This window comes from Phyllostomus discolor, chromosome 4, assembly GCF_004126475.2.
Source record: "Phyllostomus discolor isolate MPI-MPIP mPhyDis1 chromosome 4, mPhyDis1.pri.v3, whole genome shotgun sequence".
In the NCBI taxonomy this organism is placed as follows: Eukaryota; Metazoa; Chordata; class Mammalia; order Chiroptera; family Phyllostomidae; genus Phyllostomus; species Phyllostomus discolor.
In genome coordinates this window covers 48,769,249-48,787,727 of record NC_040906.2, presented here as the reverse complement: position 1 = coordinate 48,787,727, position 18,479 = coordinate 48,769,249, and the positions used below count along the sequence as shown (strand labels likewise).

The window sequence follows — 18,479 nt, the reverse complement described above, 5'->3', positions numbered from 1 at the left end:
TGTAGTTAACTGATATTAATATACAAAATTCTTTAAGTAGTACTTGAGTACCAGAACGTATCTTGAGTTTATCACCCAACGATACCATGTGATGCTATAATTAAAAGGTACTGAGAAGATACATACAGCTTTACTGTTTAAAAATAAAAAAAAATAAGCAAAGCCCTTTCTCACTTAGTAATGTTTGAAATTCTGACAGAAATGTATCCTTTTGCCTTTTCCTGGTTGCAAAAATCCCTAAAAAAGATAGCACATTAAAGTATTTTATTGTGTGAGTTAGTTTTTCAAAAACATTCCTGTGAATATATTTTAATGGGTTAAAAAGATCTGAAGGGAGGAGTTTGGAGGCGAGGAAGGGAAGAAAGGCGAGCACTGGAACCCGCTCTGTCTGTGTGTCATCCAGAGATATCTGGAACTCTCCCTCCTTCTGAGGAGCCAAAATATGATTGGCAAAAAAGGGAGGATTTTGCAAGCCTATTCCTCCATAGTGGTATCTGTAAGATGTGAAAATTCAGTTCACATTTCTGTTTTGATAATTCTCAAAAGAGCAGTTATTTGGGTTGGCCAGAAAGTTTGTTCAGTTTCCCCATAAGCTATCTTGACTAGTGCTGAGTTAGGTTTCATTAACTTCATTTGAAACAATTTTGTTAGATTGTATTGTGGCAACTATCTTAACAGCGTGTTTTTTAAAAAAACTTACCAAAATTGGTGAATTTTTGTGTAGCCATTTTAATATTGAAGGTGGAAGAAAAGAAGTGAGATTTTTGGCATATTATGCTTTATTATTTCAAGAAACGTAAAAACACAACTGAAATTATTTGTGCAGCATATGGAGAGGGTGCTATGACTGATCGAACGTGTCAAAAGTGGTTTGTGAAGTTTCATACTGGAGATTTCTCACTGGATGATGCTCCATGGTCGGGTGACCAGTTGAAGTTGATAGCAATCAAATCAAGACATTAATTGAGAACAATCAATGTTATATCATGCAGCAGATAGCTGACATACTCCAAATATCCAAATCAAGCATAGAAAATCATTTGCACCAGCCTGGTTAAGTTAATTGCTTTGATGTTTGGGTTCCACATAAGTTAAGTAAAAACCTTCTTGACTGTATTTCCACATGTGATTTTCTCCTTAAATGTAACAAAAATAATTCTTTTTCAAAACAAACTGTGGTGGGCGATGAAAAATGGATACTTGGAATAATGTGGAGTCGAAGAGATCATGGGGCAAGCAAAATGAACCACCACCAACGACACTGAAAGGCAGGTCTTTCTCCAAAGAAGGTGATGTTGTGTATGTACATGGTGGGGTTGGAAGGGAGTCCTCTATTATGAGCTCCTTACAGAAAACCAAACAATTAATTCCAACAAGTATGGCTCCCAGTTAGACCAACTGAAAGCAGCACTAGATGAAAAGTGTCCTAAATTAGTCAACAGAAAATGCATAATCTTCCATCAGGATAATGCAGGACCACATGTTTCTTTGATGACCAGGTATAAACTGTTACAGCTTGGCTGGGAAGTTCTGATTCATCCACCACATTCACCAGACATTGCACCTTTGGATTTCCATTTATTTCAGTCTTTACAAAATTCTCTTAATGAAAAAATTTCAATTCCCTGGAAGACTGAAAAAGGCACCAGGTACAGTTCTTTGCTTAAAAAGATAAAAAGTTTTGGGAAGACAGAATTATAAAGTTACTTCAAAGATGAAAGAAGGTAGTGGAACAAAACAGTGACTATGTTATTCAATAAAGCTATTGGTGAAAATTAAAAATTATTTTACATTTACTTTAAAACCAAACAAACTTTTTGGCCAACCCAATACCTTTCGTCAAAAAAAAAATGCTTTAGAAAGCACTACCATCTATGTAAATTCAATTATTAAAATTAAATGGTAGTCGAGGACATCAGAAGTTACTAGACAAAGTAAAACATTGATTTTCATTCTAAGAACAAATACTCTAGTATCTGGTTATCATCAGTAATTTTCACCTTTTCAGTAAGCAAACATTAAGATAAGCCAGTATGAAAAAAAAAAGGATTGACTATATTGTCATATGAGAATTTCAACCTGCATTTTTATTAGTTTTATTGGGTATAGTTGTGCTCATGGAGAGGAGTGATTTTTATATAAGTGCCTCCTCACTGGCTACCAATGGTCAGTCTAGCCTTAAGACATGTTGTAAATAAGTAATACATGTTATTTATTTGGATACTGTATAACTGAATATAACATGAATTCAGGGAACACATTAAAAGGACCATTTAAAAACTATACATAGTAATAAAGACTAATTAATGCAGGCCCTTCTTTTTTTTAAAGATTTTACTTATTTATTTTTAGAGAGAGGGGAAGGGAGGGAGAAAGAGAGGGAGAGAAACATCAATGTGTGGTTGACTCTCACGCGCCCCCTACTGGGGACCTGGCCTGCAACCTAGATGTGCCCCAAAAGGGACTCAAACCGGCTACCTTTGGTTCACAGGCCTGCGTTCAATCCACTGAGCTACACCAGCCAGGGCACAGGCCCTTCTAAATTTGAAATATTTGGTCATTTAAACCAGAACTCAGCTGATATTTAAATTGCATAATCATTAACTGAATTCACTAAAAATTAATAGCTAAATTATTAAGTGAGAAGATACACGATTAAACTACTTAACATTTTAAAATCATCTCAGATCTGTCAACACTTATATACTTATTAATGAATTTCTCATTAAAATGTATAGACAATACATTTTTAATCAAGTTCCAAGATCACAAGTTGGTATCTTGAAGTTGAAATTGGCTCACATGTTTGATTTAAATTTCTTAACATTTAACAAAAGCAAAAGAGAATTCCAGCTTCTCTTTTAGAGTTTTACATGAACAACCACAACAAAGGGGACCTAACTATGAGCCACTCCCTACAGACAGAACACTCATGCTCTGCTTTCCCACCATCCCTACCTGGTTTGCTTGCCTTATTTATTACATGTTAGGGCCCTGGTTTAATTCAAGCAATACAGCAATAAAATAATTTTTATTTAAAGAGAGTCCTCAACTTAGAGACTCCTCATTAATTCTATTTTCCCACTGGTCTGTGTTTGTAAGGCTTTAAAATTACATTTTCACAAGCTTAACTGAACCCAAACTGGAAAGCAGAACAGAGCCATGGGTAAAATTAGTTTCTCACAGAGTCACAGAGAAAATCTTTCTTACAGATGCTCGCTGTGAAAAGCTATACAAATCCCACCATGCTAAAAACAGGGGGAAAAACTTAAGTTGAAGCTTTTGACATTAAGACTTAACTGTCTCCCTTTAGTTTTATAGATGTAATACATATTGTAAGTTAACAATCAAAACATTTTGAATAGTTCTTGCTTTGCCCTTACCTGCTTACATGGACTGACATAACTCATTTTTTTAAAATCTCAATCCATGTAAGCTTTATTAGCATTTTGAGAAATTTTTAAATTAAAAAATATAATTCACATCACAGAGAAAATGATGAATGTATTATGGTTTGTCAGTCACAGAATTTACTGTCACTTATCAACTCTCAACAAGCTATCGCTGGGCCTGGCCTCAGAATTAAACAAAGTATCATGGCTCAATTATTAAGGGTGCTGGGCATGGCTCACAACTCCAGTTTCTTAAAATTTCAGTCTCAATTAATGAAATAAGGATGCCATGGGCTTGTCAGTCTATAAAAGTTTTCCTATTAAAATACACAGATACCTGGACAGATGAGCTTCTTCAGGTATTATTAAATAAAACACCTTACTGGAGGTTATACACAGTTAGCTGAATATAAATTATAAAATTGTCTGACAGTGGCAAAGACAAAACAAACAAAAAGCAAATTAAAAAACTCAACCAAAATCATTATTTTTTTTCTAGGATTAGATTTTGACAAAGACATTTAATAACCTACATGATCGTCATAACAATTACTTCAATGTTAAAATGCAATCTTTACATGTTTTCTTGTTATTTAAATTTTGTACATATTCAATTTCTTGGAAGACAATATCATAATTTTATAAGAAAATTCAAAGGATCAATTTTTTCAAGTGAACTTTTCCACTAGGCTTTAATATAGTTTAATCATAAAATTTCCTTGAAGTGGAATGATGTTTTTTCATTTGATGGTCAGGAGATAAAGTCCATTCTAATAATTTCTTCCTTGTTTCTACTATAAAAATGATGGAGGGGGGAGGCTCTGGCACTGAAGTCACTAAAAGAAACTACAAAACTCAACAGCAGTACTCTTACCACAAAAAGAAATATGTCATTTCTAAAGACAAATGGTACCTGCCAGAAGATAAGAAGAGGCAGAAAATACAAACTGCATATACTCCATTCAGTGATCAAATTCTTCAGGGGGAACGAAATCACCACCATGACTTAATTACAGTCTGAGGCTGTGTAAATGCTCTTACACAAAAAATGTGTAAGGCACAAGTTGGAGCCAAGGGAACCAAGATAAACTGAAAACCAAAAAATGCAGAAAAGAATTTTAAATAGGTTTCCCACCAATTAGGTTATGAGACAAAACCTTTAGGAGGTTAAAGAAGATTAGTCATTTTTATACATGCTTTGAACTATACTCCCCAGAAACAAAAGGCAGCAGTGCGGGTGGAGGCAAATGCATCTTTGGCAATGTTTTCAGAAGCTGTTCAGATTTTGCTGACTATAATCAGCCCAATGTAACAACCTGTTAAAATAAAGCTTTCTGTTGTTCCGGGAACATAAAACCACCAAGATCTGAACTGTTGCTCCTTCAGTAAGCAAATTTCAGAAACATACCAATATCAAAATTGAAAATAACTCAACATCTACAAGATGTTAATAATCTACATCTGAAGTACAGGTTTCTTAGATTGTTTATTCAACTCTACAGACAACAAAAGCTTATAGTACTTGTTTTGCAATAGTGCTTACATGACTTTTTAAGACCTGCTTTGATTATATTAACCCTATTTCCACTTTTTAAAAATCAGAAATATCTTTTACTTGATGAAATAATATTCTCTAGGAAACAAGGATGAGAAAATAAAAGACAACCTAGACTCTTCTGAAAACATTTTTGTTTTAATGCAAAGCTTAAAGAGCAATATAGAATTCAAATTCCTTTCTTTTACATTTGGGAAGACAATTTCTAAAATAGAAAATGACTTTTCTTTTGCCATTTTTTACCCATTCTTTTTATCAAGATAGCCTCCTGATTTAACATCATTAACAGGTTCCTTCTTCACACAAAGAATGAGGATCTGAGAATAATTAAATTGCTTGAATTCTTAATTAGCTTCTCCTTGCATTAGTTTTACCAGCCACTGTCAACACACAGCTGCAGGTTCCACACTATGGACATTCCACGCAAGCTCAGAAGGATGAGATGCGTTCCACACGTGCAAACCATACCCTTGGTGGGGACCCTCCAGTTTCCCCGCAAGTACTTCTTCTATGCCATTCCCAAACCCTGCTGTGGGTCAACTTTTCAATAAGAGGTACAAAATGGAATGACTTCATATCTAATGACCCTAATATCATTATATTACTTATAAAGCACTATGTAACTCACCCACTTTAAAATTATTTTGTATACTTACAGTAAGATTTCCAAACAGGAGGTCTATATTCATCTGTATCTGAAAGAATAAACATTAAATTAACATCGCTGCATATTTACATTTGCAGGAGATATTTTAATCATTAATTAATTTAATATATATTTGCCAAGGTGTATTTGTGCTAGGCATTCTGTCAGGCACTAAAGGGCATTCAAAGGCTTTTCTTCATATTGGTCCTCATTTTCTTGGAGCACAGTTTCAAAGATGTTCAAAGAAAATTATTATATTTATTTAACGACTTATCACATAAAAATATCAAGAATAATTTTTACTGCTGGTAATTCTTAGAATCACTAAGGTAATGATGGTCAATAATGTATTTGCTTCTTTGGGCTTAATTTTATGATTATTTCACCAAAAGATCCCCTAAATCATTAAAATTTTTCTTTTTTAGTCATATTGACCAGATAACAATTTTAATCCTCAGAAATGTATTTCTATATCTGCCCCCCCCATCACATTTGTGGGATTCCAGTATAACCGGTTTTACTAACATCAGGAGAGGCAAACAGCAGGTACAAATCTTATTTCTCATACATCCTGGATAATCAAACCCAGGAAATGAGAAATACTTCAATGGGTGAGAGTGTGTCTAGGGAGCCACAAAGACCATGAGGTGAACATCTGCTCTTCAAGTCCATTTCCCCTCCCTCTGCTTGAATGCAGATGTAGGAGAGAGTGTGAAGAGGCAGTGGAAAGAGATGGGAATATAAACACGTAGGAGAGGGGCCAGTTTGGGCTGGCTTCTCATCAGTAAAGCACCGTTGAGGACTAATATTGCTAGTTATAAGCTCTGCCTGCAAGGCCACATAGCAGACACAGCATTTTGGTGTGGGGAGGTATGGCTAGCCGCATCACGAGGCTCTGCTAGCATCCAACATGAACCCATTAAGAAATCTGATGTTAAAAATCTTGGTTCCCAAGAAGGCTAGACAATTCCTGGAAAGTTTATTGAGAAGGCTGAATCCAGTATATGTAGCTAAAGTAAAAATATTCCTAGTCTCAAAACATTCAGCCCCCAACTCCCAACCTTTAAATGCACCCTGACACTTCATTTATGAGGTGTGATCGTATGGAGTCAGAGGGCTGCTGCACGGCCAGTAATAACGGGCATAAGAACACAAAAGGGAAAGTGTAAGTCATGAAGAAGTTGCTTGGCACCCAGAAGAAGTGTTCAAGTACGTTTCCTTAAAGAACAAATTAAAAATTACATGAACAAATGAATAGGAATAAAGTAATGCAGCAAATACAGTTGACTCTCATAGAGAATATAGTTGTATTCTATAGAGTCCCTGCAAACAATGAATTATTAAATTCTGAACCACTGCTCCCAGGGGAACATAAGGTTTGGCTCCTGTGGGCCTCTGGCCACATTTTCATCAACCAAATAATATATAACTTTACTTTATGTGTGTTTCTGTTTAAAAATACCTTAGTTAGTATATACTGCTGATTCACTAACACCGAACTCACAGCCAACAGCTCTGTAACTCATGCTTCATTGAAACTTATCTAACACGTGTGTTTTCTCCAAAAGACACATCGCAGACAACACTTTGGCCCTATGCTGGGGGGCCATTTTAAACAGCAAAATCACCACTTAAAAAATCACAAAAATGCAAATAAATGTGGCACTACATAGACTATGAAGAGGACAGCTGTTTACAGTATGAAAGTTAAAACAAAGCAGGCAGAGGGCCACCTTGTCTGACCTCAGCTGGGAATATGCAGGTCATGCAACTCAAATATTTTGCCACTCTGTAATCACTGGCAAATACCATGAAAATGTCAAAGGTATTTATTTTAGAATTACAAAGAAATGTTAGAAAATTTGGAAAAATACAGAATCATGAATAATAAGGATTAACTATATATGAAACAACAATTATTTAAGAAAACTGCCAACTCAGGTGAACCTGCTTAGTAATGACATAAAGTTAGGATGAGACATGACCTTAATGCAGTGATAAATATACGCCTAAATATATTTATTTTGCTAGAGTGTGTACGTGTTGTTGGTGGGGAGTAATTATTTTGAGATTTGTCTGAATAAGTAAATTATAATTAAGCCGATTATATATTTAATGGGCTAAAGTTAAATAAAATATAATTAACTCAATCATATTTTTACTTTTTTTAAGATTTTATTTATTTATTTTTAGAGAGAGGGAATGGGAGGAAGAGAGGGAGAGAAACATCAGTGTGTGGTTGCCTCTCGCACGCCCAACTGGCCCATAACTGAGGGATGTTCCCTGACTAGGAATCAAACCAGCAACCCTTTGGTTCAGAGGCCAGCCCTCAATCCACTGAGCCACACCAACCAGGACAATTATATATTTTTAATACTACAAGTTTTGCCTATGCTACTTTCCAAGGTCCCAACAGCACAAGCTGCAGTGACCAGGCACATCCTAACTCACCATGTAGAAGACACCATGTGTGGCTGGGAACAGGAAGGGCACTCAACCAGGCTGGGATCTGAATTAAACAATGTAACCTTGCCCTGGCTGGTATGGCTCAGTTGGTTGGAGTGTCATCCCCTACATAGAATGGGCAGGGGTTCAATCCCCAGTCAGGGCACATACCTACATTGTGGTTTGGGTCCCCCATGGGAGCACGTACAGGAAGCAGTGGTCAATGTTTTTCTCTCACATCAATGTCTCTCTCTTTCCCCACCCTCTCTACAAATATTTCCTCAGGTGAGGATTAAAAAAAAGAATTTAACCTTGCCCCAAGAGGTCTGGTTTTGCCCTCAGCTCCTAAGAGGCAATTTTATTTGCCTTTGAGCCTCAAGCTACCAGGGAGCAACAGTGTAACTTAGTGTGGCTTTGGGTCACATGGTATCAGCCAACCAGGAGACTAAGATTAACCACTGTGGGCAATCAATCAACCATGTCTACATAATAAAGCCCCAATAGAAACTCTGAACTCAAGGCTTGGGAGAGCTCCTCGGTTTGAAATGCTCCATGTGTATTATCACATTTCATTGCTGGAAGAATATGCACCTGATTTCACAGAGAGAGAACAAGGAAAACTTTGAGTTTTGTACTTCTCCTGGACCTGGCAATATGTGCTTCTTCACTTGGCTGGTTTCAATTTGTATCCTTTCCCTGTAATAAATCATGACCGTCAGTATGAACTTCTGGTCAAGATGGAGGCCTCAGTAGACACACTTCTCCTTCTCAAGTAACCACAAAAAGAATTACAACTAAATCTCAAAACAAGAAACATCCAGAACTGTCAGAAAATCGAATTGTATGGAAGTCCAACAACCAAGGACTTAAAGAAGCCAATTCATCTAGATGGACTGGAGGGGAAGAGATGTGGAGACCAGCAGAGAGGTGTGGTGTGCTGTGGAGAGGTGATGGCAGCAGAATGGTAATGGGCCATACAACATTTACATGTGGTGGATCAAAAATCAGGAGGGACATCTTGGGAGTGAAAGATTGCAGCCCCAGACTAGACCACACAGCCCAGGGTTCCAGTGCCGGGAAGATAAATCCCCATAACTTCTGGCTGTAAAAATCAGTGGGGGTTAGGGCAGTGGAAGAAACAGCTGACTTTTAGGAAACTGCTTAAAGGGCCTGAATGGTCTTAAAACATACACAACCCACCCACTCGGAATCAGCACCAGGGCAACAGCTGGAAGGGCTCTAGTCCCATACAGGGAGTGGATGAAGTGACTGGAAATGAGGTGAGTGTCACACAAACCTCCAGAAGCCAGGCAAGTGGCACAGTCCCCTGTCAGAGGCCTCCCCCAGCACAGAGCCACAAAGTGATAAAAGCTGGTTGCCCCACCCTGGAAATTATGACCTAAGGCTCCGCCCCACACAATTTACAGATGCCTTTTCTACAACAGGCCATGCTGCTAAGACAGGGAGTCAAAGCAGCTCTACCTAACACACAGAAACTAATACAGAGAGGCTGCCAAGTTGAGGAGACAAAGAAATATGGCCCAAATGACAGAACAGAACAAAACCCCAGAAAAAGAACTAAATGAAATGGAAACAGCCATCCTATTGGATGCAGAGTTCAAAATACTGGTGATCAGGATGTTCAGAGAACTCATTGGGTATGGCAACAACATAAAGCAAGAAATGAAGGTTACACTAAGGGAAATAAAGAAAAATCTACAGCACAGGTGGCAAACACAAGGCCTGGGGGCCAAGTCTGGCCCTCCACTTTGTTTTATCCTGCCCAGAACTTTGTTTCTACCCAGCGGCAGTGCCAGGCTCCTTGCCCCTAGTTAAGGAGTAGTTACACTTATACAGTCCTAAAATTACATTCAGCCCTTTGAAGGCAACTGTGAGGCTGATGTGGCCCCCGGTGGAAATGAGTTGACACCTCTGACCTAGACAGGGAACCAACAATGAAGGGAAGGAAGCCAGGATTCAAATCAACAATTTGAAAACCTAAGGAAGAAATAAACACTGAACCAGAACAGAAAGAATAAACAGGAATTAAAAAAAAAAAAGGATAGGAGTTCTAGCCAAGATCGAGGCATAGGTAGAAACCCTTTGCTTCCTTTTACAACTAAAAGGAGGATAATGACCAATCTAAAATCAATAAACAACCAGAAGCACCAAAAAATCAAACTGCATGGAACTCAGACAACCAAGGGATTAAAGAAAAAATCAACCAGAACAACCAGACCAGTAAGGCGGACCCCATGGGGCAGACGACTCAAAAGAACCCGAGGAGGTGCTGAGGGGTGGGGCTGACTGTGGAGCTGGGTGGTGCTGCGTGGGAGCTGGGTGGTGCTGCGTGGTGCTACGGCTCAGCTCTGAGCCGTAGCCCAGACTCAGAGCTGACTCTGGGCTACGGCTGGGGTGCAACAGTGGGAGATACTCCCAGTCTGATTCAAGAGTCTATTGGACAAACAAGCAAAATATAACCAAAGACACTGAAACTGAGAACAGGCTGACAGTGACCAGAGGAGAGAGAGGAAGGAATTTCAGGGGAAAAGGGGAACGATTTGCAGGAACAAGTATAAAAGACACATGGACAAAAACAAGGGGCGGGGGCGGAAGGTGGGGAGGGCTGGGGGGTGGGCCGGGATAGGAGTAAAAGGCAGAAAACTGTACTTGAACAACAATTAAAAAAAAATGTCTGTTGGCAAGCCGTGCTGTTCCCTCTCTGGCCCCTCCCCAACAGGCAGTACAGCAAAGAGGGTGGCCCCATCCCCTTACAACATATCAGTTGTGCCAAGACAAAGAAATATGGCCCAAATGAAAGAACACAGCAAAACCTCAGAACTAAGCAATGAGGACATTGCCAGCCTAACTGATGGAGAATTTAAAGCCCTGGTAATCAAAATGCTCACAGAACTGATTGGGCTTGGTCGAAAAATGAAAGAACAAAGGAAAGATACCCAAAATGAAATAAAGCAAAATATTTAGGGAATCAGGAGTGACAAGAAAGAAACCAGGATTCAAAGCAATGATTTGGGAAAAAAAGGAAGAAATAAACATCCAACTGGATCAGAACAAAGAAACAAGAATCCAAAAAAAATGAACAAAGGCTGAGGACTTTCTGGGACAACCTGAAACGTTCCAATATCCAAATTATAGGGGTACCAGAAGGAGAAGAACAACAGCAAGAAATTGAAAACTTATTTGAACAAGTAATGAGGAAAAACTTCCCCAATCTGGTGAAAGCAATAGACCTCCAGGAAGTCCAGGAAGCCCAGAGAGTCCCAAAGAAGTTGGACCCAAAGAGAAACACACCAAGGCACACTATCATTAAGTTACCCAAGATAAAAGACAAAGAGAAAATCCTAAAAGCAGCAAGAGAAAAGAAGACAGTTACCTTCAAAGGAGTTCCCATAAGGTTATCAGCTGATTTCTCCAAAGAAAGCTTGCAGGCAAGAAGGGGTTCGAAAGAAGTATTTGAAGTCATGAAAGGCAAGGACCTACATCCAAGATTACTCTATCCAAAAAAGCTTTCATTTAGAATGGAACGGCAGATAAAGTGCTTCCCAGACAATGTAAAGCTAAAGGAGTTCATCATCACCAAGCTCTTACTATATGAAACATTAAAGGGACTTATCTAAGAAAAAGAAGATAAAAAATATGAACAATAAAATGACAACAAACTCATAACTACCAACAAATGAACCTAAAGAAAGGAAATGACAATGAAAACAAAAACTAAGCAAACAGCCAGAACATAAACAAAATCAAAGAAATGGAGATCATGTAGAGGGAATTCAGTGGGAAGGGGGAAGGGAGGAATGGGAGGGAAAGATACAGGGAAGAAGAAGTATAATTAGTAGGCATAAAATAGATGGGGAAAGATAAAAATGGTATAAGAAACAGAGGATTCAAAGAACGCATATGTACAACCCATGGACATGAACTAAGGCGGGGGAATGCTGGAGGGTTGAGAGGCAGGGTGGAAGGGGGTAAAGGGGGGAAAATTGGGAAAACTGTAATAGCATAATCAATAAAAAATACTTTAAAAAAAGATGGTATAAGAAGAATCTGGGGCATTTCCAATTGTGCCAAAAATGTGAATCATACAAATGCCAAAAGAAGAAGAGGACAAGCAAGAAATTGAAAACTTATTTGAAAAATAATGAAGGAAAACTTCCCTAATTTGGTGAAGGAAATAGACATACAAGTCCAGGAAGCACACAGTCCCAAACAAGTTGGACCCAAAGAGGACAACACCAAGACACATCATAATTAAAATGCCAAAGGTTAAAGATAAAGAGAGAATTTTAAAAGCAGCATGGGAAAAGCAGATAGTTACCTACAAAGGAATTCCCATAAGACTGTCAGCTGATTTCTCAAGAGAAACTGCAGGCAAGAAGGAACTGGCAAGAAGTATTCAAAGTGATGAAAAGCAAGGGCCTCCAACCTAGATTACTCTATCCAGCAAAGCTATCGTTTAGAATCAAAGGGCAGGTAAAGTGCTTCCTAGACAAGGTACACCTAAAGGAGTTCATCATCACCAAGCCATTATTACATGAAATGTTAGAGGGATTTATTTAAGAAAAAGAAGATCAAAACTTTGAACATTAAAAAGGCAATAACTGAACAACTATCAACAAATGAATCTTTAAAAAAAACTCAGCAAACAAAACAGGAACAGAATCATAGGTATGGAGATCATTCAGAGGATTATCAGCTGGGAAGGGGAAAGTGGAGAATGGGGGAAAATACGCAGGGATGAAGAAGCATAATTGGTGGGTACAAAATAGACAGGCGGAGGTTAAGAACAGTATAGGAAATGGAGAAAGCCAAAGAACTTATATGCACAACCTTAATATGAACTAAGGTTGGGGGGAATCCTGGAGGAAAGGGGGATACCAGGTGGAGGGGGGCAAAGGGGAAAAATTGGGACAACTGTAATAACATAATCAAAAAATATACTTTAAAAATTCCTTCAAAATAAACATTTTTAAAAATGAAAAATATCATGACTGTCACTATAATAATATTTAGTGACTCCTATGAGTTCTTATAGCAAATTTTCAAACCTAGGGGTCTTTGGGGGAAACCCCTCCAATTTGCAGTTGGTGTCAGAAGTAAGGGAAGTCTTTGGGACTATGCTCTCTAACTCTGTAGCTGGCTCTAGCTCCTTGCAAACCCTGTGCAGACCCTGTACCTATGAGCACTGAGGGCCTCCTGCAGATTGTTTTGACTCTGGCAAAGGTGAGCAAGAAAAAGGCTCATACTCAAAGTCCTGTCTCTGGGGAATTGTGTATCTAGTCCTAGGCAGGGTTTTCTTAGAGGAACATCAACCTTTACTTGCTGCACGACTTTAGTAAACTTGCTACTTCTTTGAATCTTAATTTCTTTATAAAATGTAATAGCCATAGCTAAAATGGGAATAGTAGCAACACAGGTTTGTTGTGAGGATTAAATTAGGTATCATATATAAAATGCCTTTCACTTAAGACACCTTTAGTAAATGAGTACCCCTTCTCCTGCCTTCACCAAAAGTGAACCTAAAAACACAATATTACTGTAAAAGCCTCAATGATATTATTGTCAATGACTTCAGCTGTGCATCTTAATATTTTGTTCTTCCCTATACATTTACTCTATTATAGAAGATACTATTCAAGATGCTACAGATCACAATTATGTGGCCAAATAAAATGACTATTTAGCAAATAACCAAGAAATATTGGGGGGAAAGTTTGAGTTTCCTTTAATATTAAAACAATTCAAATTACATGTGACATTTAAAGAGGAAGTTTGGGTTTTGAATGTCTTTCTAGCAATCTATTTTTTGCTGATGAGAGTGTAAACTGCTACACCCTCTCTGGAAAGCAATTGGTGATACATATCATAAGCCTTCAAAGTGTATAGCAGGCATCTGTTAAGGCAGAGTGTAAGCGAGATGCTCTCTGAAGGGGAACATTTAAAAATTATGAGTCTTTCTTACATGTAGTGGTAGGGACCTTAAGGTCACCTTGGTGACCTTTGTGTTGATCAGGCAAAGGGCAGACACCACTGTCCTCAGGACTCGGCAGAAAGAGCCCACTGGGAAGGGGAAGCTGGATGGCTTAGAAAAACATGCCTCAACCCCTTGATAAGTGGAATTAGTTGCTAGAGTCAGAGAGACCAATTTTCCCGTATCCTACATCCTTCTGTTAGGGAAGAAACCTTACCCCGATCTTTGATTTCTCAGATTCAAAGTTAGGGAGTTCTGCCATAGAAGAAACTCATGGCCTGAACCAAGTTCTACTGGCAAGAAAAGGCAGAGATGCTCCTGCAATAAAATTACCTGGAAGACAGGTTAATTGAAACAAGTGATCTAGGGTCACACAAAGGGCTTACGGGTTTATTACAGAGGGCAGACTCTGACCTAGCACAAGGGAGATGCCAGAAGGGTCTTGGACCTCAGCTTCCCTAGCACACTGAGTTGTTGAGTATAAGTGTGAACTAACAAAGTGCAATCACAACCTCCAACGGGAGTCACTACTGTGACCTGGGCCAAATCTGATCAGAAACATCCTAGCAGCAGTTAGATAAGCAACTATCAACAAACAATACAGAGCTGGTCTTGAGCACCAACAACGTGATAAAGAGAAGAAAAGATAAATAGTATACGATTATACTGTTCTCCTTCTGCAGTTGGAAAAGAATGGGACCACTTCAAGACTACTAAGTAAGCCTCTTAGGGTTCAATCTTGGAAAAGGAGACTGCCTAAAGAGGAAGATACTGAATTTCCTGCTAATTGGAGCACTTATTTAAAAAATGGGTGCATATTAGGCCCCTGAATTTATATTAGGTCATACCAGTTCCTTCTGCATCTCTTTGGCCCTGTAGCTGTATCTCTAGGAATTTATTGTAAAATAATCAAGAACGTTAAGAAAATATTAACATAGAAGAATATTGTGGCAATATTACACTGAAGACTAAGAAACTAAGTCCAGCCTAAATTCCCAACAATAGGACAACTTTTAATGTGTTAGAAGGTCTGTTCTCTTAAATATTTTAAATCTTTTAAATGAGTGTTCTTAAATATTATTTTAAAAACTTGGATTATAAAGAGCTTTTACTATCTATCAATATTAACCATATTAGAAATTAAACCTGAGAACTCAAGTTATTTGCTAATTTATTTTAGAAAACAATAAACCCATTATGTCTTAATAAAACACTTTTATAAAAAATAACTTTATTTTTCAAAACAAAATATGTTTTACATTTTGCAAATCTCTTTAATGTCTGTTGTAACCGAAGACAGCCAGATTCTCTTATCCGCCTCTGTGTCTAGTCTGTTGTGATAACACATGTGATGTACCTGCTGGGAGATTAAACTAAACACTTGTGAAAGAATGACAGTGAAAAGGCAAATGAAGTCTTATTATTAAAATACTTTGGGGAAACTGAAAAAATCCGGGGACCATCAGGGGTCCCCACAGCATACTTTGAGAACAACTGTGTTAAAACATGCTATTATATGAGGTAAGGTGCAGTAAGATATGTCCCATCTATAGAAGAAATATAAAAGTTAACTAAGAAAAGAGAAAATCGTGTGTTCAGCAGTTCAAAATCCTTTCAGCTTTTCCAAAGGAAGTTTTCAAAGGCCAATAAGCACCAAACGTCTGTGAGCTGTCTTCAACAGAAGGTCTCAAAGGCCCCTCCCGCCCACCACCCCTTTCTGACTGTTGGAAAACCCCCCAGACAGAGCAATGTTAATGTGACAGACTTCCATCACTGAAGCATGATAGAGAATGACAGCCAGCCAACCTATGACTCAGAGACAGCGGTTTAAAATAATCTTAGCACGATATGGATGAGTTTCCAAATTAAGTACACATCCACAAATCCATTAAAAGATTTTTCACATTGCCTTTAAGTGTCAGCAATACTTTTCATATATACATAATAGATAATTTTATCAAAATACTAGTTATGCTGGCATACAGAATGTTAAAAGAATAAGAAAGTTTCATTTATTCCATAAATATATATTAAACACCTTCTGTATAAGGGTAAGAGTGCCAGTTACAAAATGAGTCCAGATGTAGTTTATGCCTTCAAAAGCAGTAAGAATAAGATGGATATTATAACTTATAAATAAGGTAATAAGACATGAGTAATACATAATACTCTTGTACGCAGCAAGAACTTTACAAACCATCATCCTGTCAAAATGCTTGGCAAAAATTGGTCCCCAACAAGTTAGTTGCTAAACTCATAACAGAATGGAAATAAAGAAGGAATCACTTCTGGCCAGAGTCAAGAAGGACAAACCAGAGATGGTCTCACCCAACAAGGGCACTGGAGGGCAGATGAAATTTTTAAAGTAAAATGATTGAGGGAAGGAAACTGGAAATAAGAGCAAGAACAGCATTAGAAACAGAGGGAACACACTGAATAAGGGCACAGAAACAAGGAGGTGCTGGAAGTGTTTAAAGAAGTGCAAATAATGCAGAGTGGCTGAAAGAAAAGACACGTCGTCGAGGAAGGCCTGAGACTCAGGCACTGGAGGGAGCCTGGGCTAAGTCATCCAGGGAGCATCTATAAGTAATACCCCATGTGTTGTGCTGCTTTGTGCTTACTCCCCATTAAAAACTCAGATGTCTGCGAAGAATACTGTAGTCAGGCCCATGTCAGTTCTCCAGAGAAAGAGAAACAAGCCAGGCGGCAGGAAGGCCAAAGGCAGATGAAACAGCAAGCAAAAACGGTGGAGCACAGACTCAAAGTAGAAAGCGAATGGCTCAAAAATCACAGGTAGTACACCCAGGAAGGTAGGGGTTAGTGATTGACAAGATTAAATGTACTTACAAATACCCTAATGGTTCAAATTTTTAGATTAGCTTAAAATACTTTATTTTACTTTAAATTTTTATTTACTGGTTTGAGAAAGAGAGGCATCCATTTGTTGTTCCACTTAACTTAAGCATTCGTTGGTTGATTCTTGTGTGTGCCCGGACCAGGTATTGAAACTGCAACCTTGGTGAATCAGGACAATGCTCTAACCAAGTGAGTTATGGGGTCAGGGCTGACACATGTTATGACTGAGTAAAGCTTGATGCTCTCTCCAATGAGAACCTGTTTTTAACCAGTATATCTATGGATGTCACTGTAAATGATGGACCTTGAAACACAAAAAAGCTTCTTTTTATTACATAGTTGTGTGTATCTTTATATAGTCATGCCTTATAAAGTTTTTGGTTTAGAACAATATTCTGGTGAAGTTTAAACCTGCTTAACCTTTTATTTTACAAAATAAACAGTTCATTCTAGAACAGACTAAATGCTAAATTTAAGCTATTTATTGTTTTAGGACCAAACCAAAAAGGCTTTTATAACTTTTTAACAATATGATGGGTTTTCTCCAAAGGGCCGGTGTTGCATTTTAAATGAAGTTCAGACTAATGACACATGAACACAAAATCTATGGGCTTAATGTTTCACAGCATGCTTGTTCCAGATCGCCTCTGATTTGAAAATTAACAATTTTGATTTCTATAAAAGAATGGCATGTATTAACAAGAAAGAGTATTTCCTCCTTCCAAATGAAGACTCACCTTTCAACCAACCAGCAAGACATTCTCTGTCCTTCTTCAATCAGAAAATGCAGGGAGGCATTAAGGATTAACCCCCACCTGGTGCTCTTCTGTTTCTGTACCAAACTTGGCACACCAAAACAATGAAATGTTTCTGACTACAAAACTCTATTTTACTAAAAAGTAATCTTTTAAAAGAACAAGGGCATAAAATTCACAATAAATACCCAACAATTACTATTGTTAATATTTGAAGGAGTCTCAGAGAAAACAAACCTTTTACTCTAAAACAAATATATTTCTTGGAATATAAAAATTCACAGCAAAAATTAAAATGCTTACATTGTAGTAGCATACACAATTCTAAAGTAATGATGAAACAAACACAGCTTTGCTATACTTCTAGATACTTCAGGTCCTGACTAAACTTCTTTTCTAGAAAATGATTCAAAATGTGGCAAGTAAGCATTTCAATTAAATATAATTAAAATTCACTTTGCAAAGTCACGGCCAAATCAGGTCAGTAAAATTTACCCCTGGAAGAAACAAAGTCATTTAAAACTGTTCCAAGTTGAAAATGGATGTGTCAGGATACAATTCTGACAGAAATAAACTATTTTTAAAACCAAAGATAATTGTATTTAATTCTTCAGAGAATAATGACCCAGAACTTTTAGTATATGGAAAAACTTCTGAGACCGTACAACTACAGCGCCCACATGTAACTCCTTCAAAGATCTCCAAAAACAAATATTTTGCAAATGCAGTGCTCAACTCTTTGCCAGGGACCCAAAGTTTGGGCAAACAAAGCCTCCTGAATGAAATGTGAGCCAAACTTGGAAACTTCTCCTTTTTGAAACTCAAGTTCGGCCTTTAT

At 37.8% G+C, this 18,479-nt stretch overlaps 1 protein-coding gene across 1 annotated transcript in view; it reads right to left on the bottom strand.

Moving 5' to 3' along the window:
* Positions 1-18,479, bottom strand: part of CHN1 (chimerin 1) — a 158,341-nt gene that overhangs the window by 111,570 nt on the left and 28,292 nt on the right. Inside the window, exon 3 of the mRNA XM_028509168.2 lies at positions 5,604-5,642. Coding sequence (XP_028364969.1) covers positions 5,604-5,642 — 39 coding nt within the window. The remainder of the gene's footprint in view (positions 1-5,603; positions 5,643-18,479) is intronic.